This window comes from Antrostomus carolinensis, unplaced genomic scaffold, assembly GCF_000700745.2.
Source record: "Antrostomus carolinensis isolate BGI_N321 unplaced genomic scaffold, ASM70074v2 scaffold4690, whole genome shotgun sequence".
Classification (NCBI taxonomy): Eukaryota; Metazoa; Chordata; class Aves; order Caprimulgiformes; family Caprimulgidae; genus Antrostomus; species Antrostomus carolinensis.
The window spans coordinates 28,644-54,596 of NW_010288940.1; the positions used below are offsets into that span (position 1 = coordinate 28,644).

Genomic DNA, 25,953 nt, shown 5'->3' on the forward strand with positions numbered 1-25,953 from the left:
AAACCCTTCCCTTTAAAACCTGGAGGGAACTCAGACTGCAGGGTCTCCAGACGAGGCTCTGGGGCAGCCCTCTGACTCCTTAGCCTTCACAAGCCCCAAAAGTACTGTTCTCCACAGTCAATGTAGGGAGAAGGGCTATGTTGTGTCTCAAGCCCCCAGCCAAAGCCACTGAATCCAGATGAGTACAGTAGCTGAGAACCATCTTATCACCTGCTTGTAACATGACAAACATAGAGGTAACTCTAGCAGAAGACTGACTTCACAAAACACCCAATCCCTCCAAGTAACTATTTTCATCTGCTCAAAATCTTTAATAAAAGCTACATCTAATGATTCATAACAATAGCAGTCAATTAGCAGAAGCCCTCAAGAACCGTGATGTTCTTTTTTATTTGATTGTATCTTTCAAGTAGGCATCTGATGGCTATTTAATAACTTCCTGTTTTTCACATATTCACCACAGATTCCTCCCAAAACCCAGGCATCTCAGCTTAAAGAAGGTGGTTGGCCACTCAGAAGGTACTGTAGTTATTGCTTATCCTCCTGGCTCTTACTGCTGCCACCACTATGTTTGTAGGACAGACTTGTACTCCTTGGCTAACATATTCCAGGTTTTGTTCCTGTGGGTGGGCTGGAGATACTGGCATTTGTTCATTAAGAGAAAGGAGGAGGCTGGGATCTATCAGTCACAGAAATAAGCATTATCCTTGTGTGAGCTCCCCATATTCTACTACCTGGAGGTGTAAGGGCTGCGGAGGCTGCAGTGCTGGGCAGCAGCAATAAACCATGCTTCTTGTTAATCACCATTCTGTAGCAGAATGAGTCCCTGATAAACACAGTCGGATCAGTCAGCCTAATGAAGAAACAGGTGTCTGGCACCAATTCCTGTTCTCCAGGGGAACACAATAACCCACTGAAAACAGGACACCTAAGACATTCACTTGAACAGGGCTGAAATTTCTTCTTAAGTCTCTGGTGTACTGTGTTTCTGTCTCCACAAAATTAATCTATCAGTGCTGTTGCATTAAGTGCCTCCGTGTGGAATACCACTCCTTAAATCCCTACTTCTCTCTCATCGCATCCCATCATCATGCAAGTGTGCTCCTGCTGGCAGAGAAGCCTGCACACCTAGACATCTCCAACTGAAAAGGTCTAGTTTTGATTGTGCCTTGATGCCACGAAGTAGCTCTTTTTACACTTAGGTACTAATGAGACACCTGTACACACCCCAGTGCCTACTCCACTATGATTGCAGAGCACGAGATCAGATTCTATGTGAAACTCAACTGGAGAAATAAGTTATTCCAGGTCACTGGTGAGGATGTTCACCTGACCTTTGGCTTACTTGGAGCTGGTTCACAGCAGGGCTGCTGTCACTAGGTTGACACAAGCCACACTCACCCTTGCAGCCAGCAGCCTCAGAAAGGCTTAGAGAAGGAAGAAGCCCAACATCTCCCTGTCAGTGAGTTACAAGATGGTACCCAGCAGTTTGAGGCACATGCTATGAAGAGTTTGCTGTCACTATGTACGACATTTAGGGTCTCCTTGAGCACTGTCCTGGATCTCAAAGTGCCTTATAACAACATGTAGAATGTACAGACGGAGGTTGCATATATAAAAATCAGCAGACAATCAGTCAGTGATTACTTCCAAAATGTAGTAAATAACTTCTATCTGTAGCTACCCCTGGATACGTACATCTACATTATGTACAGTTAATTCTGCTTAAGCATGGGTAATATCAAGCAGTTCTCATGTATTTCCATAAAACTGGTACAGCCACTGACTGAGAACCACTTTTCTACAGAAGTCATGGGGGAAAATGGACAACTGATTGCCCAAATTCACCTATACTCTAGGGACCCTATTTCATGGAGAGAATCACTAGAGCCACAAGCACAATGTTCTGCATGCTGATTTCATTTCTAGCTGGCACTAGGCAGCTAAAAGGCTGTTCCTTTGGTGGGTGCTGCATGCTTGCCTAGGCCAAAGAAGTGCAGCAAGCCATGCCACACAGTGCAGCAGAGAGCAGAAACTGCTCGTCAGGCTATGTAGCAGGTCATCCAGTAAATGCCTAATGAGACTTTGCAAAGTGGAGGGAGCCTCAACTCATTTCTCAATCCAATTCATTCCTCTCCCTTAGAGCATCGGTGCAGGACCCTGCCGCTGGAGATCCACATTTCCTTCCTGCAACTTCCATAGAGTGCGATGAGGCTGAACCCATGGATGGATGCCGGGGTGGAGTTTGGTAACTAAGTGCAAACTTACGGTACTCTCTATCCAGGCATATACACTCAGCTGTGATGCCTGTGCTCCTGGGCTGCAGGTCAAGGAACGGGGTTAGTGTAATTAAGTTCCTAGGCATCAGCAGCACATGCAAAACCAGAGTTCTGAAAGAATTTGAGGGGGTGGGGAGCAGTGGGCATGATCATAATGTATACAGCTGTTCAGGAGAACAGATACATCCCACAACAGAGAAAACAGACACAACAGGCATGCACGCATCTGTTTGGACTAGAAGTGGTAAGATGTTATCTGTTTCATAGGAAATAACTCAGCCTATTAACGTATACTTTTACTTAACACCATGCTTAATTACACTACTTTTTCCCTCACCCTTTTTAGCGATTTCTTTTATGTTGGAATATCAAGTATCAAAATACCTCACTGACAAGGGTTCCCCTGGAACAGAAAAGATACTTTCTAATTTTTTTTTTCCTTGGAATTCCATCTTAAGAATCTTCTTGCACTGGAAACATAAAATACCAGAGACACCAGATGTAAGCAATGACATTTATTGAAGCTTGAAACAAGTATGTCATCATAGTTTGCTTTGTAAATGTTGAAATGTTAAAACAAGCAGTGAATGTGCCAAATACACATTTTTTCCTGAGCAACCTGTTGAAGCTGATGTGTCTCAGGTTAATATGATAATATAATGATATTATGCCTCTGCACTTAATACTCTATTCAGTTTTGAGAATAGTGACCATCTGGGTTACAATCATAATTTCATCTTTACTTAAAAGGAGTTATGTCATAAGAAAGGAATCTTGCTAAATGGATGGGAGAGATGACTGCATATATTACTAGTAGAGAGGAGATACTAGGCAGATCAGTGCGTGTAAGAACCTATGTATAATACAGCAGTGGCACTGCTCTGTTAAAACAGTTCATGTTGTCACAGTCTTTTCCCTAAATTTTTAAGCTGAGCAACAGTGATGACTGTGCTTCCCTGGGTAGAAAGATTGTTTTGATTAATGTCGACAATATAATTCATTCACTTTTACCTATTTCAAATGAAATTACAGCTCCCTGAAGAAAACAATGAGGCCAGAAATGGTTTTACTCCACACCAGCAGGGACAAAATCCCCAGGCACTTTTCCTCCCACCTGCACTATATCCACTCAGTCAGTGCCTTTCTTATTAGCCCACATGACCTATGTCCCACTTCTGCTGACCTCTGTGGATAAAACCTTGCAGGTACCTCTGAGCACGGAAGAGTCTGACTCTGAAGTGAATCTAACTTTGTCCTGCCCAAATCCTAGAAGATGCTTCTGGGAACATCAGAAGCATCTGTACTGTCCACTGGTCTAGGTTGTATGGCCATCAGAGAACTGCCTTGGACGTAGCAGTACAGGCTCTGCTCTACACAATGCAGCCTGAGGCCAAGCCCTGCCCAAATGCTTCCCGAATCAGATGGGACACCTCCACTCCTTCACATGAGTCAACGTTTCTGTGTCCAGTGGAACAGAACTGCCCAGATTTCTATTGCTCAAAGGGTCAGTAGCTATTCAGGACATCAGAAGGATTTAAGCACACTGTGAAACTTGAAATACATTATGTCTGGCATTGGCCAGCAACACCATAGACAAGTATTAAGAGTATGTGCATGTATGCTATGTACACATGTGCATGCACACGCACCATTGTAAGTCATCCCCCACATCTGTTATGCTAGCACCATATTTTTAACAGTGGATTTTAAGTTTTATCAGCACCGATAACTGGGGTTATATTGCCACCACAGAGGTTAATAAATCTAACCTTACCATGCTGCATATCCTGAACTCCCAGAGACTTCAAGTGAAGAAGAGAGCCCTTAGACAAAGGTCACAAACCTATGAAAAAGGACAATTAGACCTGTGGCCTTCATTAAGTTAATACATTATAGCCAGGCCCAAATATTTCTATTAACTTTCATAAAGGTCTGCCTAGAAATAGGGCTACTGCTAGTCACAGCTCTGTAACCATAGTGACACTTGGATTTGTGGCTATGTGTCTCACTCTACATTGCGAAAAGTGACATTTCCCTGTATTACAAACTCAAATTGTCAGGTAGCTAGGGAGTAAATCTGTCATTTTCAAAAGAGCATTAAGAACCAAGGTGTCCAAATCCTACTGAATTTCAAAGAAATCTAAATGTCAGACTCTGCCCAGCTCTTTTGAAAATGCCCAGCTTTGCTTCAAAGGGTCCAGTTTGTTCTGCCATTTTCCTCAACAGCAAATCAGATATGCTATTTGGCTAGTGGTCTTGTCACTAGCCTGAGGCCCAGAGCTACACAGATACTCTGGATTTCAGGCTCCTCTCCCAGGTGCCCTTACCTTCACTATGATTTGCATTGGAGAAAAACTGCTCTGAGTGAGGTGATGGAGTATTCTTGTGGATGTGGGCTTACACTCCACTAGGAGATGCTGGATTAAATGACAGCTCTACCACTAAAGGTCATAGCTGCAAACAGCATTGCTTTCATGGTACTAAGAAATGTTGCTTAAAACGTATTTGGGAACTTAACATTCCAGATTTGGTAGGGTTTTTAAGTTAGAGCAAAACATTTGCAGCAGGAGAAAACTGGCCAGGACAGGCTACTGCTGAGGTATCCTTTAGTGGTTCAATCAAGTACTAAAGGAACACCTTTTTCTTTTGAAAAATCCAATATTTCAATTTGGCCTGCATATCATAATCAGTTATTATAAAACTCTGCTTTTAAATTTATGAAGTAAGCAAACGATTTAGAGAAATGCTGCCACTTCACCTTGACTCCTAAAAAGAGAAAAGTGAGTGGGCATAGAGGGATCTGGCCCACAGCACAGGTCTGTTTCTGCTGCCCCATTGGCCACCTTCACTCAGCACTCTTGAGTAAAGTGGAGCTGTGTGGGTTTCGGAAAAGAGACGGAAGAACAAACAAGTAAATCATTCATTTAAAAAAATAAAAAAATTCCTGTAAGCTTGTTTCTAGCCTCTATGCATGCCTAAGAAGTACTACTTGCTGGTACACTGCAAATTATGTCACAAATTTTGGACTATTACACAGACAAACTTGAAGCAGTAAATTAGGACTGATAACCCTAAGAAATGTATTTTCCCAGTTTTGATCACAGATTTCCATTTACGTGGGATGGTTCAGAAAAAAAAACAAGGAACGTAAAACCTGTAAACAGAAGCAACTTGATAAAGAACAGCTAGTGCTGAGCAGCTTGGTTGTTGTTTTCTTGGTTTTGAGGTGATTTCCTTCTAGATTTAGTGTAATTCTGCTGCTTGAGGCCTCGCTGATCCCAATATCTTGTTTTGTTACGAATTCGGGGCTGGCTACATGTGAAGCAGCACTGAGTCTGTATTGATGGCAGCAAGCACTTGCCAATGCCTTTCAGCCTCTGGCAGAAACGGACCGACAGTTGGTCTTTGCTGCAGGATAGCCCTATGGTGGAGAAGATGAGAAGAATTAGCTGTATATTGCTGACAAATTATGTCTATTTTTAGAATTTTAAACTGTTTTATGTCAGACAGTCATGCTGGTTAAGGCTGTTATTTATGATGGCTTTCTCTTCCTTTGTATTACTGGTCAGCATGATCCCCCCTGAAATTTTAGAACTTTTAAGTGAACAGGTCCTATTAAACTCCAGATGACCTTCTGTCTTGGAAAATACAGCACTCTTTTATTACTGTTCAGTGAGGTTTTTGCAGAAGATGTAGCTGATCTGTTTTTCACTTCAATGTTTCTGCTTTTAGGAACTGCCAGAGAAAGTGCAGCAACAATGACCGGTGAGTCTGGTACTTCAGTATCCTTGTAACAGTACATTTATTTAAGACAAGAGCAATGGGCTGGCAGCATGCTGCAGAGCCATGCAGGGCAGGGAGAAAAGCACAGACAATGCACGTGCAACTACATGTTCAGCTTGACTATGCTTCAATTTCTGCAGCACTAGAACAAGCCAGGGACTGGTACTGTCTGTATTATGGTGCCAATAGGTCTGTAGCAGCTTTAATAAACTGAAATGTGACAGATTTAGTTAAATATTACAAAATAGGGGTCTTCAGCTGTGAAAGGAAGTGGCTGAGCAGAGAGTCAAGGCTTGCAAAAGCAGGAAGGTGGTGGATTAGCCAAATGCAAGGCTGTTGTTCAGCAAACCCCTCAACACTACAACTATGGAAACTCAATGAAACTAATATGAAGGTTGTTTAAAACAGATAAAAGCATGTCTTTTCACAGCAGGCTGTGAATCTCTGTAACTTGGTGCCACAGGAAAAGGTGAAAGCAGACAGCATCACAGGGTGAAAAAGGGATGCAACATATTAATGGAAAAAGTTCCATAAAATTAAACTAAAAGGTACTAAGAGAGGTGCCTTTAATAGTCCTAGTACATCAGCTGGGAATGCTGGGGGAATATCATGGAAAAGCATCACAGGAAAGGACTAAGCTCCTGTATTCTCCCTAAGTAGCATATTCTAATGCCACTGCTGGAGACACAATATTGGGCTGCATGCACCACTGGTCTACCCAGGAGTGCATTTATGTTTTACTGGCCCCTTCAGCTATTATTCACAGAAACAAATTATTACTAATCCGTGTAGGCAGCATTTATCTGAGTCTGTCTTTCTGAACATGAGAGGGACAGGTGGTAAGCAGACCAATTCAACGCTAGGGCAAACCATGTGCTAAAGTTCTTTGAACAACAGGAGAACTAATGCATCACTCTCAAGTGCATGCCAGATCTGCAGTTCCCTCAGGAGTCAACCTCTTGACTCATTGCCAGATTGGATCCTTACTGCTGACTTGCTAAGGGGGAAAAATCCTCCTCCAAAAGGCCTTTGAAGGCTGTTCCAGAATGACTCTGAGCTCTTGTTGTTCTTACCTGAGGGTACCTGCTGGATACTGCAGTATATAGACTACAGATAAAGATACCCTTCCATAAGGTTCCTCCCTCCCCTGACACTTTTTTTTCTGGGCTATTATCATCTACATAACTGGGCTCCTGGATCCCTGAAGCAGAGAGGTGCTGGACACCCTGAGTCACAAGATGACTTCTCTCCACCTCTTTGAGACAGTCTCACCCTGTGGGACACTGAATTCATAGTGCCAAGACTGTATCTGGGTTTACTACCAGTCTGATTTTTCTTACAGAAAACAGTCTCTTACAGTCTCACTTTGCTTGCACTCCCAGTCCAGAACTTGCAGTTCCCATAGGGGTATCTGTCTTCAAGAAATGGCATCTGTTTGGACTCAGAGAATGTCCTTCCACAGGCCACAAAACAGCCTGTTCAATAGAAGCAGATCTATTAATTTAGCTGTGGCACCATAAATTAGGGATGCATGCTTAGAGAACTGCATTCTCCATCATGGTAACACAAGGCCAGTAGGGCTGAAGAACATGGCAATGTGATTCTGCCAACAGTGCAGCTGAGCAGCAGCAGGTTAGGCTGACCAATAATTACTGAGCCTGTAGTACTCACAACAAGCTGATACATTAGGGCAGCTCCCAGTTTTTGCAGAATCTCAGCACAAATGGAGAGCTTTTTGGAAACTGATTGCAAGTGTATTGTCATACCTGGACTCTTTGTGCACTCTTGCAGATTGCATTTCTGATACTCTGTGGGCTTGGGTTTATCCAAACACATACTGTGATCTTCAGTTTCATTAGTTTCTATATTCATGCACGTCACAGTTCTTTGCTGAATGCCCCCTCCACAAGAAACGGTGCACTGCAAGAGAGAAATTTTAACACATATAAAAGTCTTTTACATGGAAATTATGTAATATGCCAGTATTTGAGCTGCAATGTGACAGAAAGCTAAAAATGCCATATGATCCAGAACCAAGACACTAAGGTACTTTATGTACTTCATTCTCCACTCATACACCTCCATGGTGCATAGTGTCCAGATTTGGCAGGATATGGTGGATGGGTAAATAGTACAGCATCTGACAATGAGTAATCACAGTAAGAGGACTGTGTTCTACAGAGGAGGAGGATGATGGTCTGAAATGCCAGTCCTATAAAGTAAGACAGTAGTAATCCAAATTAGTGCTGCACTGAAACATTTTTTATTTCCCGTCTTTTCTCGCCATCTAAATTTAACATGAATAATCAATTACAAAGTTAGGTCTAGAAATGAACAAGTTGAAGATTTAAAAAAAACCTCAGTGAGATGTTTATTCTTTGGTGCATTTACACAGTGGTTACCCTTTCTTTACAACCACAAAACAACTGCCAGCTGCTTGTTCTGGCTGCACACATAAGGCCATAAAAAAGAGAAAATTTTCAAAAAAAGATCCTGTACTTTTCTATAAATGCACTTAATTCTTCCAAAATCCCAGAGTGTCTGAGAATTCCAGTTAATTTTAAATTCTTTTTCTCTTCAGATAAATATTGGTCAGCAAGATAAATACATTACAGATAAAAGAATGCCAGCTAATGAAGCACAAGAGATGAAGACAGTACTGGTACCTCTTTAATTTTTCTGCGAATTACCCTCTCTCTAATGTATAACTCATAGAATCGTAGACTGGTGCAGGTTGGAAGAGACCTTAAAGATCATCCAGTTCCAACCCCCCTGCCATCAGCAGGGACACCTTCCACTAGACCAGGTTGCTCAAAGCCTCATCCAGCCTGGCCTTGAACACTTCCAGGGAGGGGCATCCACAGCTTCTCTGAGCAACCTGTTCCAGTGTCTCACCACCCTCACAGGAAAGAACTTGCTCCTCATATCTAATCTAAATCTCCACTTTTCCAGTTTAAAGCCATTACTTCTTGTTCTGTCACTCCCTGCCCTTGTCCAAAGTCCCTCCCCAGCCTTCCTGGAGCCCCTTCAGGTACTGTTAGGCCACTATAAGATCTCCCCGGAGCCTTCTCTTCTCCAGGCTGAACAGCCCCAACTCTCAGCCTGTCCTCATAGGAGAGGTGCTCCAGCCCTCGGATCATCCTCGTGGCCTCCTCTGGACTTGCTCCAGCAGGTCCATGCCCTTAAGTTGGGCGTCCAAGAACTGGATACCGTATGCCAGGTGGGGTCTTATGAAAGTGGAAGGGCAGAATCACCTCCCTCGACCTGCTGGTCACACTTCTCTTGATGCAGCCCTGGATACGGTTATTGGCCTTCTGGGCTGTGAGTGCACATTGCTGGCTCATGTTGAGCTTCTCGTCCACCACCACCCAAAGCTCCTTCTCCTCAGGGCTGCCCGCGATCCATTCTACGCCCAGCCTGTGTTTGTGCTTGGGATTGCCCTGACCCAGGTGCAGGACCTTTCACCTTGTTGAACTTCATGAGGTTTGCACATCTCTGTGTGTAAGATACAATATTACTGCTGTGAAGTACATTAAAAGATTTTAGGTACTCTTGAGGCAACTTTAGATTAATGTTTAAAATAGTTTTTTATAAAGTAAAATAAATGGGATTAATAAATCAGTAAAATAGCTGCCATACATTTTGGCATTCAGTTGCCTATTTTATGCATGTCCCAACAATTTTCATTTCCATATTTAAGTGCTACAATTACGCTAACCCTACATTACATGACACGCATATCCCATCTAATGGCTTTGTGCCAAAACCAACTCATTAATAAGTTTCTGTCTTAAATGACTTTGCATTATTTCATTCTTTGTGGCTCCTGGCTGTTGGTGTTCTTTCTCTTGCGCTGTGAGGACTATTTGTAATGTACTAATAGGTTTATTAAGGAAACTGGAGGGAAAGGTTTATTACATGTACCAGTTTCTTTATAATGAAACATGTATTGCAGATACTGGAAGGTTCCCCAAAGATACACCTCATATTTGTCAATTAGATTTCCAAAAGCCAAAATAGAAGGCTATTGGTCAGAATTCAGAATTTCTGTTTTTCTCTCTCCCTCCAAATAGTCTTGAACAGTAAAACCTTACAATGACTGGAGAGGCTCTGGAAGCATAGACAGATCAGAAAGCCTGGTTGTACTTGGAAGGATTCAGCTAGGCACATATTAACAAATAATAAAACTTTTATTAACAAATCAAGATTTTCCCTCCCTCTCTAAAGATGGTCTATCCTGTCCTCCTCTTGAAATGTTACCTTATTTTATACCTAACTGAACACTGTTGAATTTACTTCCCAGTAGTCCGTTCCAGTGGAAAATTTCAAATGAGTAATGGAAGAATGTCAGTGGTAACTCCTTTTTTATTAGAAAGAGAAAAAACCCCCAAAACAGCCCTTCATCCAACAACATCTAATGCAGCAACAAAAAATAGAAGCTACGACGCCTGTCACCTGAAGGATCTGTGATGGACTGGCTCCGAAATATTCAGTAATATTTTCAAAAGATCTTCCTTTGTAGCTTCAGTTGTGAATAAGAAACTATACTTGCTTTAGGTACCACATCTCACAGACAAGCGGATAATAGGACGGAACGTGGCCAACTCATGACAACAAATAAAAGAAAAAAGAACTGAATCCTACCGGGCCCCATGCCTGGTTAATCCACTGTGTACAAGGTTGTCTGTTACATGCTGCAATGGCATTAGGTTTTTTTGTCAAGTCACAGTAGCCACCTTCTGGGCAGTAGATACGTCGCTTTTGCTGGCCAACACCACACGTTCTTGAACACTAACAAAAGAGGTGCACAAACCCATGATGAGAGAGGTGGTAATGCATGAGAACCCAGAGAAAAACCACAAAGACAGCCAGGAGATGTTCTTCATTTAGAAATGTGGATCCATGTGTAACAAGAGGCCTGTCACTGACCTATGTGATTAAGACATACAGGGTAGCCTGCATACCGAGTCATACAGTCCACATATGAAGAAAAGCTCTGCACTGAGACATTTATTTCATTGGAAAGAAACAGGGAAGAAGCCATTATTGGTGCAAAATACTTGGTCTAAAGTTTCTCCTGACATGTATTAATGCAAGGAATATGACAGCACAGAAGTGGCAACATGAACAGACAATGCAGAACTGCTCACACAGCACCACCAGCAACAGTAAATTCTCTAATAGGAATGAGATTGGAAGTCACATGTCTGCAGGATTAATCTGCTGTATTTACTGAAGAAACTACAAGCTTGTGAGACGCAACATCTCATTTTTATGAGGCATTTGGGGACAATAAAATTCACCCAATGATTACAATAAATTAAATATTTAGCAATAAAAGCATCATACAAAGACAGTGACTCAGGTTATTTTTTAAACATTCTTTTGTCCACATTCTATTAGTCTATTATTACTCACCAATTGATTTTTTTTATTATTATTCACTAGGTCTGCAGTAGAGCCTTGAAATAACCAAAATATTTCCTAACATGAAATAAGATATACTTTGAATAATGCATTGTTCCTGTCCTATGAGGGGCAGAGTTGACAACTGACAAAGGAACTGTTTCAATCCAATTCTATCCAATAACCTGAGCATGAAGGCTACTGCCTGCGTGGGACAAGTGTTTTTCTAAGATATTTTAAGTGGCAAACGAACACAGTAATTTGGCTACTCTTATTTTCCAACCCTTGCTGACTGCTCTCCACAGGAAACACACACACTACACACACAGGATGAGGTCTCCTTATTGCAGGTGTGACATTGTGAGGGAGGTGACAATGTGATCACCTCCCTTGAAATCCAAAAGCATCAGGTCCACAGTTTCACAAACACTATGGTGCTTTCTCCAAAGCTGCTTTTAGTGGGAACAAACACTAAAATGTAACCAGACCATGTGCTTTAGCTGACATAAATATGTGCCTGGCTGCCTATGAAAGTTTGTTGGCACAGAATTATATCTACGAAGTGACAAAAAAGTAGGATTTATCTTATGTCTGACCTCAGTCCCTGGCCCCATAAAATTCCAGACCAAAAGTGTAAAGGAAAATTCTAAATTAATCATAATGAGAAAGCAACATTAAAATGGCAGCAAAAGGAATCAGTCTGAATAAATCACATTTATGGATCCAGTGAGATAGCTAAAACAAATCTTCCAGGCCATCTACTTCTCTGTTTCAGGGTATGGTAATTGACAGCTCTATCTGTGTATCACAGACAATCCTAGGAATGATTCTGGGAAGTCTTACGAAGGACTATGACAATTTGTGTTGTAACCATGCACAAGGACTGCAGAGTCTCTGAGTGGTACTAGCTGTGTGTCTTTCTTTGAGCAAAAGTTTACCTCACAGCATGGGATCTAACAGTCACTGTTAATTGACAGCTAATTGCTCATTCCCAAAGCTTCTTTTAAAGAACAATACCTCATTCCAGGGCTCCACATTCCACTGCAAGCAAGGCTCCATGTTACAACTAGTGCTGAGTTGTGGTTTATATCCAAGTAATTGGCAATGAAAAGGCCTGAGAAGTCGTTTTTCACGAACATCAATGCAGTAAACATCTCGGGTCTTGAAACCACCGCTGCAGTTAGCAGAGCACTGTACACAAAACAGAAAGAGGCATATCTCCAAATGATGCTTTCCTGAGGGGCTGTCCCTTCCCCAGTCACAGAAGAGGAGGACAGCCCTGAGCTTTGAGCATCCTGACTCACAGAGGGAATTTCCACTTTACCGTAACTACAATCTGTTGTTAGGCTTAAACACTGTGGTTTTCATCACAACAAATCAGAACACACCATATACATACTTCCTTCTCTTCACTGGAATATCCATTAATAAAACGGATGCATATTTAATCAGGAAATTTTGCCAGCTATTTCCAAAAATGTAGTGAAAGCATCATAATGCAATAAACACAAAAAATGAATCCTGTATGCAGGGCAATTGTCATTTTTTTAGTTGCTTCTGAGGGAGGCAGGGAGGAAAGAGGCACAGCTGTATGAGCTGATTTCCCATTCAGCCATGGAAAAGGTAGCTGTTGACGGCAGTAGATTGCTCAGGCTGCCAAAACTGCTTCATAGACTTGAGTTGCTGCTGATACCATTGGGAGATAATGAGACATTCCACAGGAGCAGTTCCTGGCACCAGAAGCAGCCTTGGCATGAGAGAATGGGAGAGGAGAGGGCATCACTCAGCCTGTGAAATTGCTCCTCAGCTTGGAGCACTACTGGCAAGCCAAGTGAGCCCTTCCAGTCTCCTCTTTCTCCCCAAGAGCTTGCTCTAAGGTCTCATGCAACAGCTTCAGGTTCCGTCCCCAGACACCGAAGCCCAGGACCTACCCTGCTGCTGAGGAAGAACTGAATTTGCTGCCCCAAGGAGAAGGGCAAATACACATTTATTTTGTCTTCATGCAGAATTAAAGTAAATTCTGCCTATACCACTGAATAACTTCAGATCAGCTTTCACCTTTACTGCTATGATGCAATATAACAACTGATGCTGTTCTCCTTTGCACAAATAAGCGTTCTCCAGTTGAACAAGAACCTGAATACAATGCTTCCCCTGGGAGCTGAAGGATGGATGGCAGGGGAGTCCATGCTCTTGTTCGCAGAAGTTTTTGTCCTTCTGGATAGACACAATGGACAGAAGTGACTGTGCAAGAAACTGTGTACACACAGCCCCAGTGTAGACAGTTTAATATTTGGTGTTAAACTCAGACTGTAAGATCTGGTTTGAAGCACCTTTCTTTTAGGGGAGGTGAAGAATTAGACAAAAGTAAAGGAACAGAGAAAGCTCTACTATATTAGCAGTGGAATACAGCCATCTTGCTGTGATAAGGTGCCTTAAAAATGTTCAAAACCCCTAACAAGAAAAAACAATTGCCACTTGCAAAAGCAAACAAAAATTAGCCAATTTTATATATTAAATTGTAATTAGGTTTGTATAGTTCAATTGCTGGAAAATAAGGGTGGCTAACACAACAGATACCTGCTAGGAAAAGTCTTTTGTCTCAAATTGACCTCACAATTAGACTGACACTTTAAAACATTTGTTTCCTGTAATATTTTATCATTAAATCTGATTTCTAGCTACTTTCTGTGACATAACTATCATCCACTTCTTGCAAAAGCAATAACATTTATGAAGAAAAAGTGAAGGTGAAATATGCCCTACCGCAACTGGGACCATAGAATGTCTATATATCATTTAAAATCAATTTCAAAGGCTTAAATGTGGTTATGTAATGCCTTGGCCTTTCCTGGACTTTCTAAAGAGTCATGTATTTCACGTACAAATCAATTCTATGTCAAAGAGCCCAATAATATAACACAGGTTTTGTAACTATAACCTTTTCTTTGTATGAATCTGCCTTCTAGTCCAGTGGCAACAACATTGTCTGCAAAAATGATAACTATTGGAAAAGTCTGAGAGATCTATCTTTCTTGTTATTAAATCAACATTATTTCAAATACAATTTTGTAGTTTTTTCTCTTTTGAGTCTTGAAAAATAACCCACTGTTTGAAGCCTCAATTTTAGACAGTGGGAATATAAAACGTAACAAGCTTCAAGAAGTCACCAAAGTCCTTCCAGGTGTTCATCACACATCTGACAATACCAAAAAAAAGAATTTAAACCCAATTCCTTGGGTTCCACTTATCACTTTGGGCAATCTTCTGTCTCTTGACCAGGCCTGTGTATATAACTAGGACCAAATCAGTCAGTCTCACCTCAGTGCCAGGCAAGATCATGGAGCAGATACTCCTAGAAATTATGCTAAGGCACATGGAGAACGAGAAGATGACTGATGACAACTACCATGGCTTCACTAAGGGAAAGTCATGCCTGACAAATCTGGTGTCTTTTTATTATTCTTCCGGGGAGATCTTATAGCGGCCTTCCAATACCTGAAGGGAGCCTACAAGAAAGCTGGGGAGGGACTTTTCGGAAGGGCAACTAATGACAAGACAAGGGGAAATGGGTTTAAACTGAAAGAGGGGAGGTTTAGATTAGACATTAGGAAGAAGTTTTTCACTGTGAGGGTGGTCAGACACTGGAACAGGTTGCCCAGAGAAGTTGTGGATGCCCCCTCCCTGGAAGTGTTTAAGACCAGGCTGGATGAGGCTTTGAGCAACCTGGTCTAGTGGAAGGTGTCCCTGCTGCTGGCAGGGGGGTTGGAACTAGATGATCTTTAAGGTCCCTTCCAATCCAACCCATTCTATGATTCTATGAAATAAGACCCTAGCCATAGCAGGCATTCTCCCCAGTACATTTTTATTTCGTTTTTGTAATGTTAGAGATTACATGAATGGGGAACAGAACACATCACATAAGAGGTAACGGTGGCAAGGGTGAATAGGAACACGCCAAATCCTTCTCCCAAATTCCCACTTGCATTGTGAAATTAGGATATGCCTCTCGAGGCAGAGATCAAAAAGATGCCACATGCAAATACGCACAGCTTTGCCCTAGGATCTCCACAGAACACAGACAGTGAGCCTGCTTTAGCTCTAGATGCAAGAGTTAATGAGCACGACCCCAAACAGGAAGAACAGAATTCACAGCAGATGCGTTTCCATAAATAACTTAGTCAGGAAATTAGTAAATTAGTGCTGAATGGTCAACTGGGAATCATGTATGCATTCAATGAGTAAATAATTATTTTTAAAATGAAGTATTTGGAAATCCCTACTCTTTGAAGTTATCAAGTTTACTGTTCACCCACAGCTCTGAATGAAGTTACCTTGCTCCAGTTTCCTGTTTTCCAGCTAGCACATGGGCGGAGATAACATTTTCTTGCAGGATCAGGCTTTTTCATGTGCTGACAGTGAGATGTGTTCCTGCTGCTGCACTCCACGTGTCTCCAGAAAGCCCCCATTCCACAGGTGGTAGAGCACTGCATAAGGGTGAGAGGAAAGCCCAGAGGCAAACTTGGGGTTAGTAAATCATTCTGGAAATAATCCAGGAACCTAAATATAAATATCTGAAGCCATTTTAGATGACCTAGGTTATCTGAGATATTCAAAAAAAGATTTTAAAATTCACCTAAATCTTACTTAAGGTTCTGCTTTGTTAAGAAAATACCAATTCTGATTTATAGCATGTACTGCTCTTCTTTGGCAAACTCCTGCTAACTGAGACATTCTAAATCTGTACCAGCTGTTCCACTGTTTCTTTCTGTTACCTTTGGGGATCCAATGCAAAATGTCATTCCATCCAGTCTTCAGCACTGTTCCCTCTATATCCCTAATACTGCTGATGAGATATTCAGCAAATTGAGTCCATGATGCTGAAATAAATTGTGTGAGACTCCTGGGAAGACTGTGCAGGAAAAGGATTTTTGAAATGATTAATTCAGGGAGTCACTAAGCATTTCCAACATTTGGGAGGGTTTTAGTGTCTGAGGTAAGAGAATATTGATCATGCCAGTACAGATCCCAAGAGTACACACTCTTCACAAAAAAAGTCAATATCATTGTATTCTGAAGCAGGAAGAGGTGAAAAGTGGCTGTAGACACCCATTTTTCTTCCTTAAAAAGGGAGGGAAAGTGAACTACATGCATAGAGTCAAATCCAACACATGCCAAGCAGCTTGTAGCTGGCTTAAGAAATAGTATAAATAATCTTGGAGTAAGTCACCAAAATGATGAAGAGAGCAACTGCTGTTGTGTGGTTTGAACTCCCAACACACAAGTGGGAGAGTTAAACTGGGAAAGTTGAGTAAATGTCCTTGGAAAGATAAGGAAAGCTAAGCTGAAGCTAAGGCAGGGAAAAATAAAACCACTGAAGACATGGAGTTGTTACCCGATTCAATCAGAAAAATAGACAAATGGTTAATGGTCACAACAACAACAACAAAAAAAATTAAAATTGTACATTATGAAGAGTGTGAATCTGCCATTTCCAGCCTCTGAGATTCCTGGGACATCTGTCCAAGAGGCCATAAAGATCCTGTTAAAGGGGACTGAGTACCACTGTTCAGTTTTGCTTAGTCACCTATCTATCTAAGACAATTTGTCTGTTCAAGAGGATGCACTGCCCTTGTTTTGGTTGCTGACTGTTCAATGGCTTCCCCCAGCCCTGCGATACCAGTCTGACAACACCAAGACTTCACTGAAGGGCTGCTTAGTCTTTGACCAAAGCCCCATTCTGAGTATTCATGAGAAGACCAAAGACGAGCCCAGGGATGATGCTAGGCAGATCATATTTATAAAGCTTTATGTTGTTGTCTGAGGGAGGTGAAACACAGCAGGATTCTTTCAAAAATTGTTGTGAAGTACAGAGCCACGAGAATCATAGAATGGTTTTGGTTGGAAGGGATGTTTAAAGGTCATCTAGTCCAACCCCTCCTGCAATGAGCAGGGACATCTTCAACTAAATCAGTTTGCTCAGAGCCCCGTCCAACCTGACATTGAATGTTTCTAGGGATGGGGCTTTTAACCAAAACTCTGGGCAACCTGTTCTAGTGTTTCACCACCCTCATTTTACAAAATTTCTTTCTTATATCTAGTCTAAATCTACCCTCTTTTAGTTTAAAACCAGTACTCCTTATCCTATCACTACAGGACCTTCTAACGAGAGAAAAGCATGATGCTGCAAATAGTCCTGGGAGAAAGCTTTAGCCTTCTTGACCATTGTTTCATGGTTAAGGAGACGGATTGCTCTGAAGTTCAGGAAGATTTACTGCTTTTTCCTTTTGTCACTCAGGAACCAAGACTTAGTCTTGATACATTAGACGACTATTACAGAGACAGTAAGAGCAGGTGAAATTTCATGGCCAGTAACAGAGGTGCAGAATGAACAGATCTGATGGTAACAGGGTATCTTGGTACCCAAAAAGCTCTTAGAATGGGAAAAGTGACAGCCTAGAACAACCAAGGAAAGTAGTATGGAAGAAGTTAAAAGCTAAAGACAGAGGCACTGGTGTCACTGAGCACTGTTTTGCCCTTGAGAGGTAATTGTCAACAGTGTTATGGGACATGTCATGCCAACCCATCTCAGTGACTATCACTACTTGGGTACTATTCATTTACTAGTACAGACACATCCTGAAGAATAAAGAAATGTCAGAATATTGGCAGTCATTAAAAAAGAAAGATAGAGAGCATAGCAGGAGATTCAATTAGGTAGATGCAATGGTCTTAAAATATGAATTCCTTGGAGAGATGTCATCTAAAAACAGGTACATAGTTTTACTAAGGATAGGTAAATAGAAAGAGCAAAAATAAAGTCAGTAGACTTTAGCAGACTAATAATTAATTAAAAGTAATGAACAATAATAAAAGGTTCTGTGAATGTTAGAATCAAGGAGTAGGGAGGAAATAGAGAACTTCTATTTTATAAGAAAGATAAGAAATGACTTATTTACAGAATCACAGAATGGTTGAGGTTGGAAAGGACCTCTGGGTGACATCCTGCCCAACCCCCCTGCTCAGGTAGGGTCACCTAGAGCCAGTTGTCCAGATGGTTTCAGAATATCTCCAAGGACAGAGATTCCACAAATTCTCTTTTTCAACACCTTTTCTTCGTCAAACTTGGGGGGGAGGGGAGGGGGGAAGTTAAATGTTCCAGGCTTCACATAAAGCTAATTTTAACAAGAAACAATAGGTTGAGTGAGAATAGCAAAAGATTACAAAAACACTAAAGAATAGTACAGTAAATTAGATGCATTAAGTATCCTTGAATTCATTTCATCAGTTCTCTGAAACCAAATATATTTACCTTACCTCGATATTCATTCAAGTGTTCTTGAATAAAGTAAGTGTTGAAAATTATTGTCTTTCAAGGTAACTTTAGGAAAAGAAAAAGGCAGATCTGTGGACTCCTGGAACACTTCACCTAACTTTACTTCACAACTAGATACAAAAGCAAATTACTAAACAATCAAGATCAAACTGGTAAACACTAACAAAGATGATAAAGCAATAAAACAACCCACACAGAACAAATTATTCAAGTCAATCTAGTATCAGGTCTCTGAGCAACCTGATCTAGTTGAAGAAGTCTCTGCTTATTGTAGGTGGGTTGGACTAGATGACCTTTAAAGGTCCCTTCCAACCCAAACCATTTATGATTCTATGATCCTTCTCTGTCAGGGCTATGTGGCTTAATGAAAATAGAAAGCCAGCTGATATGATGCATTTTGATAGGATTCATACAGCATTCTTTTAGCAAATGATAGAAATATGGTCCATGTGAAATAATTACAAGATTGATGCACAGCTAACTGAAAAACTGTAATAAAGTGGTCCTTGGTGATTCAGTGTCAAAATGAAAAGACATTTCAAATATGGTCCTGCAGGGCTCTGTCCAGAGCCAATCTCTCTTCAGTATTTTTGTTAAGTAACTGAATAATGAAAGACAGCATGCACTTATAACATTTGCAGATGATGCCAAGTTGGGAGAGTTGGCAAGAATGTTGGAGGACGCAATGTGAATTGAAAAATATCTTGCCAAGTTGAAATATTGTAAGAAAACAATCTGAAATTCAAAAATAAATGCAAAATGCTACATTTAAGGAGAACTTTATATATATATGTATACACACACACATATATACACACACACACATGCACACACATATGTACACACCCTAAACAAAACTGAGAACATCTGCTGATCTAGAAATACTGTATTAAGGGATCCAGGGTTTACAGTGGACAACAAATTGAATAAATGAAAGTGGAATGGTTACAAAACAAGACAAATCTCTTTGCAACATTCACAAATAGGGTCATATATAGTAATTACTCAGTTTTATTTGTGAGGTGTCAGCTGGGGCCATAATGAACATCACTGATGAAGAAATATATGATGAAACTGAGCAAGTCCACAACTGAGCTAGAAGAACACCAAAGTGACCAGATATTTAGAAAACACATGGAAAACATGAAAGGAACCAGATGGTTTTGTTTAGAAAACAGATCCAAACCCAGTTATTAAAAAGACAATTATCCTCCATGGTCTGCATATAAAAACCAGAATCTTCATTTTCAGTACAGAAAATGTTTGTTATGTATAAGAAAAATACTTCTAATGTGGGTAATGAATGACTAGGACAGACTGTAGCATCTCTGTATTACAGACTTCTGTTTGGGATGTGCTGGGCTTGGGACCACAGCCGTTGCCTGGACTTTCTCTTGCAGGCTCTTTCACCCAGGCAGATCTAAATGGAGGTCCTTGGGCAAGTGCAGAAGGAAATGCTTCACTTGTCCCACCTGAACATGGGAAGGTAAAGCCATTCCCATCTGGCCATGGGAAAGCACAAGATGAAACTTCAGACTGCCATCAGAAGTGCATGTCCTGAACAACTGCTGATGCAGTGGTGACAGAGCGGGGGTGTTACCCACTGGCTGCATCCAGACACAGGGCACCAAAAGGATCTCGGTGGCTTACCTGTTCCTCCACTGCCATGGGATACACTAAATCATCTCTTACTGTCCTTTTTAGTTCTAGATTTCTGCATTTACATTAATTTGCATCATTCCAGGCAGACTACAGAGCAAACATACAGAGAAACAGACCTTTGATAGCCTACTGAGACACAGAGGCAGATCAGCACAAAGAAGTTTCCAGATCTGGACCTTTGGCTGTACTAATTAGAGTGCTTAAAAAAGGCCATCAGAAAAATGAAGTAACTTGTTCAGATACCAAAGTCTCTCACTTTAGGTAATATGATTTAAAGAATATAAAACCTATTAGCATATAAAAACCCTCTGCTTACAAAAAAATAGAATTTTACAGTGGCAAGTGCATCAAACAGAAGTTTATTCTATATTCTTTTATTATAGGTGCTAGAATTAGGTGGTTGCCTCCTCACTCACTAACTCCACAGAAATTACTACCTCAGGACACAGCAATGAAACAGCACAGAAACCTAACTGTCAAAGACCCTGGTGCTGTGTATTGGTAAAGGAAAGTCAACAGCAATATACAAAAAATCATAAGCACTTTTCTGAGGCCACAGAAAACTCTGCAACCTACATTGCTCCTGCACAGAAGAAGTTATCCAAGTATTATAACCACTCTGTAATGACCAGGGATCAGAGGAAGCTAGGATAAGTCATCACCTTTCAGGCCAAGTATCTTCCAGATGCTTTAAACCTCAAAAGGATTTTCAAACTCCCTGTACTTCTTTCATTCACTCAAACAGAAATACAGTGCTTTCAAAAGTGAGTATTACAGGATTACACCTGTTTTGATTGAATTTCACTATAGTTAGAAATTAAAAAGTTAATTTTGGCACAGCCATTAACACAGATAAAGTAACTGCTCACTTCTACAGTCAAATAAGACACAGTATTAACCCTGTTAATTATCAGCTGCCATATCAAAAAGATATTGTACAACCACAACCACTGGCCTGATGATTCTAACTTCAAAGCCGACCAGACAGAAGGCTTTTACTTTTCTGCTGCCACAGCCGAGTTCCAATACATGATCACCTACACTTCAAAAAAAGCTGCAGAACCCCATGTTACAATGTCTCCCCATGGACACATGCTGGACAGATTACAAGCCCTGGATATATCAGTTTATTTATATTATTCTAATATTCATATCTTTGCTTTGTAGACTGAAACTGGTTTTATCAGGCTGAATGCTGCTTTGAATTCAAAGGTATCTGCATAATGGTGGATATAAATACAGATGTGGGATGAGATAGAAATGCAGCACAAAAACCTGTTATGTTAACAGCGAACTCAAAATATGTTTAAATATCCATGTTACTAATGTGCTTTATGCCGTAATAAAGCTAGCTTACCTACATGACCCTGGTCACATACTAAGTTAGAAAACACACATAACTTAGAAAAAAATGATATGTAAGTGAAGGTTAGAACACAACAGCACAACTGCAGCTAACTTGTGTTATGTACTTATTTGGAAATAAAAGCATATTCATTTGGTGTCTCCAGGATTCATCTAATAACTTAATTTTTTGTGGTGCCCTAAAACAGAACTCTTGAGGTATCTCTGCTTATAGTTAAACCTGAATGTCATGTCCCTGGAAGAGTTATGCATAGTTTTGCAGAATCCATAAATACAGACACATTCTATGTAAGCAACCTAACATAAGGTATTCAAAGTTATTAATTTTTTTTTGTGTGACAAGGATTTCAACTGAATGCATGATACTCATTTCAGATAATCATGACAAACTAAGAAACTATATTTCCTCAGCAGTGGTTCAGACAGCTGTTCACACTCTCCACTTCTTATGAGATAAAACCAACTTACCTCACTCCAGTTGCCTACTATCCAATAGGCATCACCAGGCAAATTGTTGGATGTTATTAGGTGTCTGCTTGGTGTGACAGTCATCAAAACGTCCTCAGATGTTATACTTTGGTTCCTGAGAACATGCTTGAGAGCTGATGATTGTGTGCTGGAGGTCACGGTGTCAAGTAGCTTCATTTCCCTTGTGTTGTCAGTCTGCTCTCTCGGTACATGAAAAAACACTGTGGGCATTACTGTAACAGATGCTTCTTGGGTTGTTACTTCTACAACAGGCACATCAACTTGCAGACTGATATAGTTTGCTGTTGTTGGAAATGCCAGTCCTTGTGTTGCTCCGCTAACAGGAAGGAGCGTAGAATGAGACACAGTGGTGGGCTGAGAAGTCACGCTTTTGTTTTGAAGGACAGGAGAGCTGGTATCGAGGGGTGTGCCCCTGGTTCTGATTTCAGGATCGAGTTCTGTGCTGTAAAGGAGATCAATCGGTTTCTCACTGCTTCCAACTGACCCATCAATGTCATCAGATTCTTCAGTTAAGTAATCATAGCTGGAAGTTATTTCTGGACTACTGGTAAAGGAGGAGACAGGAGTATCCCCACTTCTTTGCACCTCACTTTCTACAGTAGAAACTGGCTCCCTTTCAAAAATACTTTCAGTACTTAAGCTCTTATGCAAAGGCAATGAAGTAGTATTTTGGAGTGAATTATTTTCAGTAGAAACAACCGGGTAACTGTAAACATCACTTGGTCCAGAAAAATTATTTTGTAATGTTTTGTTGGCAGTTCCTTCTTTTTCTGACACATTACCCAAACCAGAGGATGTAGGTAAACAGGGAGTTACACTTTTGGGATTGGGTACTTTTGTTGTTGTATGGGACCTCGGGCTTGGTAAGGGTGTTCTGCGAGGAGGATTCCATTCAGGATTAGTAATTGTTTTTCTGATTATGATCTTTCCTCTTCTGGGTGCCAGTGGGGGTGCCAGAAATCTTCCAGCAGAAGGACATTGCTGGAGACCACACAGGGCCTTAGAGTTTGGTCTCTTCGAAGTATCACATGGCTCATCATTATTTTTGGCACAAGTGACATTACGAGTCCTTATTCCACCACCACAAGTAACTGTGCACTGCAGAAGAAACAGAATTAATATATCTCCCCTTTTGATTCTGCTGTACATATCAATAAAATAAGTATCATGGCATCTGTTTATAATAAAGAAGCATCATTATAAATGAACAATAATAAAGCTTTTCCTGAGGAACAAGCCCTACATTCTAGTGATGTTCTTCTATTATGGAGCTCTTTCCAAGTTTTTAGAACAGTAAATATCACCTTGGGGAAACAGCAGTGAAAAAAAGACTACACAATAAAGAAAAAATATGAAAGCAATACACTAGAATTTCATTTTTTCAGTGAATCACGGAAGTTGCTTAGCTAGGGTTATAAAAAACAGACTAAAAACCTGTCATCAAAAACATATCTGACTGGCTCAGAGATGGCTACTTACAGTGCCACAAACCTGCTGTGATCATCCATGCAGCTCACAGATCCTTGTGGACTTATGAAATGGATTTTTCACTCAGTGTTAGTGCAACCACCACGTGCTGCCAGGGCTGCTAGCACGTCTCTCCTAAATTACAAACTGCTGAAAGGAATTAACCTATCTGCCTTCTAATTAAATGGAAGCACAGTTGTGTATAAAGGGTGCTGGAAGCTAAGGAGACCTAATTTTTCTGTGATGTTTATATCCTCAGCTTCATAGGCACAGCCATGCCTTCAGCAGCTGTCCCTCCACTAAAGATTTTCTAAAAGTTCAAGATACTTATCTGGTTTGAGGTGCTAAGGCTGTTTTTTTGTTAGTGGGGGAAGGGTCACCTTGTGAGAGTGAAAAGCTCCCCTGGCTCCAAGGCAGAGACCCCCCAGCCCAGGCTGAGCCAGTGAGCACCAGAGAAACACCTTTGTGAATCCATATTGGTGAGGGGAAGGGCTGTCCTGAAAAGAAGAAGGTGGAGAGAACCTGGAGGAGAGACCTAACATTGACCTAACAAAAGACAACCATCGGCCTAAACAAAGGACAGACACAGGAGACAGCTTCGTTGCCAGAGGAAATATGAGGAGGGGGAAAAAGGACAGAGAACCTTGAGACACGCAGTTCAACTGAATGGAGTAGAAGACAAAGGAAGTCTCCTGTAGCCCATGGACACTCAATGGTGGAGACCCACATGTAGGCCATGGAGGACTCCAGGCTGGAGCAGAGAAGCTGAGCCTGAGGGCAAGTGTGACTGGAATTGTCACCCCAAGAGTCACTCGCTGCCAGGGTGGGGGTGGACCCCCAGAGTGGGGGGTGAGTCTGCAGCCCCTGGATGTCCCCATGCCGGAGCCAGGAGCTGAAACCAAAGAGGTCCGTGACTCCATGGGAAGCTTGTGTTGGAACATCTTGTTCCTGGACTTTCATGCTGGGAAGAGCAGCAGAGGTGAACTGACTGAACCCCCATTCCCTGTCCCCTGTGCTGCTGTAGAGGTAGAGACATTGCGAGCAAAGTGATTTGAGCCCAGGAAGAAGGGAGGGGTGTGGGAAGGTGTTGTAAGATGTGCTTGTTATGTCTAGTTAGATGAATGGCAACAAATTAAATTGATTTTTCTTCCTCAAATTTGAGTCTGTTTTGCCCGTGACCATAACTGGTGAGTGAGCCATCCCTGTCCTTCATTCCTAATCCCGTGTCCCCTTTGTTGTGTCTCCTATCCCATCTCACTGGGTGGGGAGAGTGAGTGCAGGACCACATGGCCCTACTGTGGGTCAAACCACTACATCTTGTATTACTGAGGTTCTCTCTGTTGTCAACACCTGTAAAAAGCCATCAGCTCTGCAGCAACAGAAGCAAAGAGGAAAGCAGATTAACATCAGAGTAGGTAAATTCATTAGCTGTTCTGTCTGTCCTCCTTGCACTTCCATCTGTACAGTGCATTTAAAGTATTCTCCCCCTTACACTCATCAATAAAGAACACTCTGCAGTTACAAGTTTCCTGGCAATCCTGTCATACACGTAGGAGCACTAGTCTGTCCTATGCTCCCTCCTCAATTTCTACAGATGTAGAAATTTATTTTTATCAGTAACTTGCAAATATAATCCAGTGCCACAGAAGCACCAGCTGTATTCTGTAACAGCATGCCATTTCTATATAACTGTACTGCTAGCCATGTAATCCCAGTCTCTTTTTAGACAGGCAATTAGAACATCTATTCACAAAACAATCAACACACGGTGATGATGGTTTGTGAGCAGCACAAACTGAATTAATACTGTCACAAAATTCTATTAGTTCATTATCTGAATCTGCTCTCAAACACAATAGTGAGTATGGTAAAACAAAAAAAAAGGGTTAGGAGAAAGAAGAGAGAGGAATTTTCAAAAAGGAAATAGATAGAATAGAACAGAATATTTTCAGTTGGAAGGGACATACAACGATCATCTAGTCCAACAGCCTGACTACTTCAGGGCTGACCAAAAGTTAAAGCATCTTATTAAGGGCATTGTCCAAATGCCCCTTGAACACTGACAGGCTTGGGGCATTGACCACTTCTCCAGGAAGCCTGTTCCAGAGTTTGACCAGCCCCCTGTAAAGAAATGATTCCTAATGTCCAGTTTAAACCTCCCCTGGT

At 41.3% G+C, this 25,953-nt stretch overlaps 1 protein-coding gene across 1 annotated transcript; it reads right to left on the reverse strand.

Annotated features, from left to right (window-relative positions):
• Positions 1 to 5,464: 5,464 nt before the first annotated feature.
• On the reverse strand, positions 5,465 to 23,418 carry LOC104525148 (A disintegrin and metalloproteinase with thrombospondin motifs 12; the record flags this gene model as incomplete). Its single annotated transcript, XM_029084978.1, has 5 exons — positions 5,465 to 5,700; positions 7,829 to 7,982; positions 12,486 to 12,659; positions 15,803 to 15,955; positions 22,300 to 23,418. Coding segments are annotated over 5 exons (1,836 nt in total), but the record flags the coding sequence as incomplete, so codon positions are not given.
• Positions 23,419 to 25,953: the final 2,535 nt, after the last annotated feature.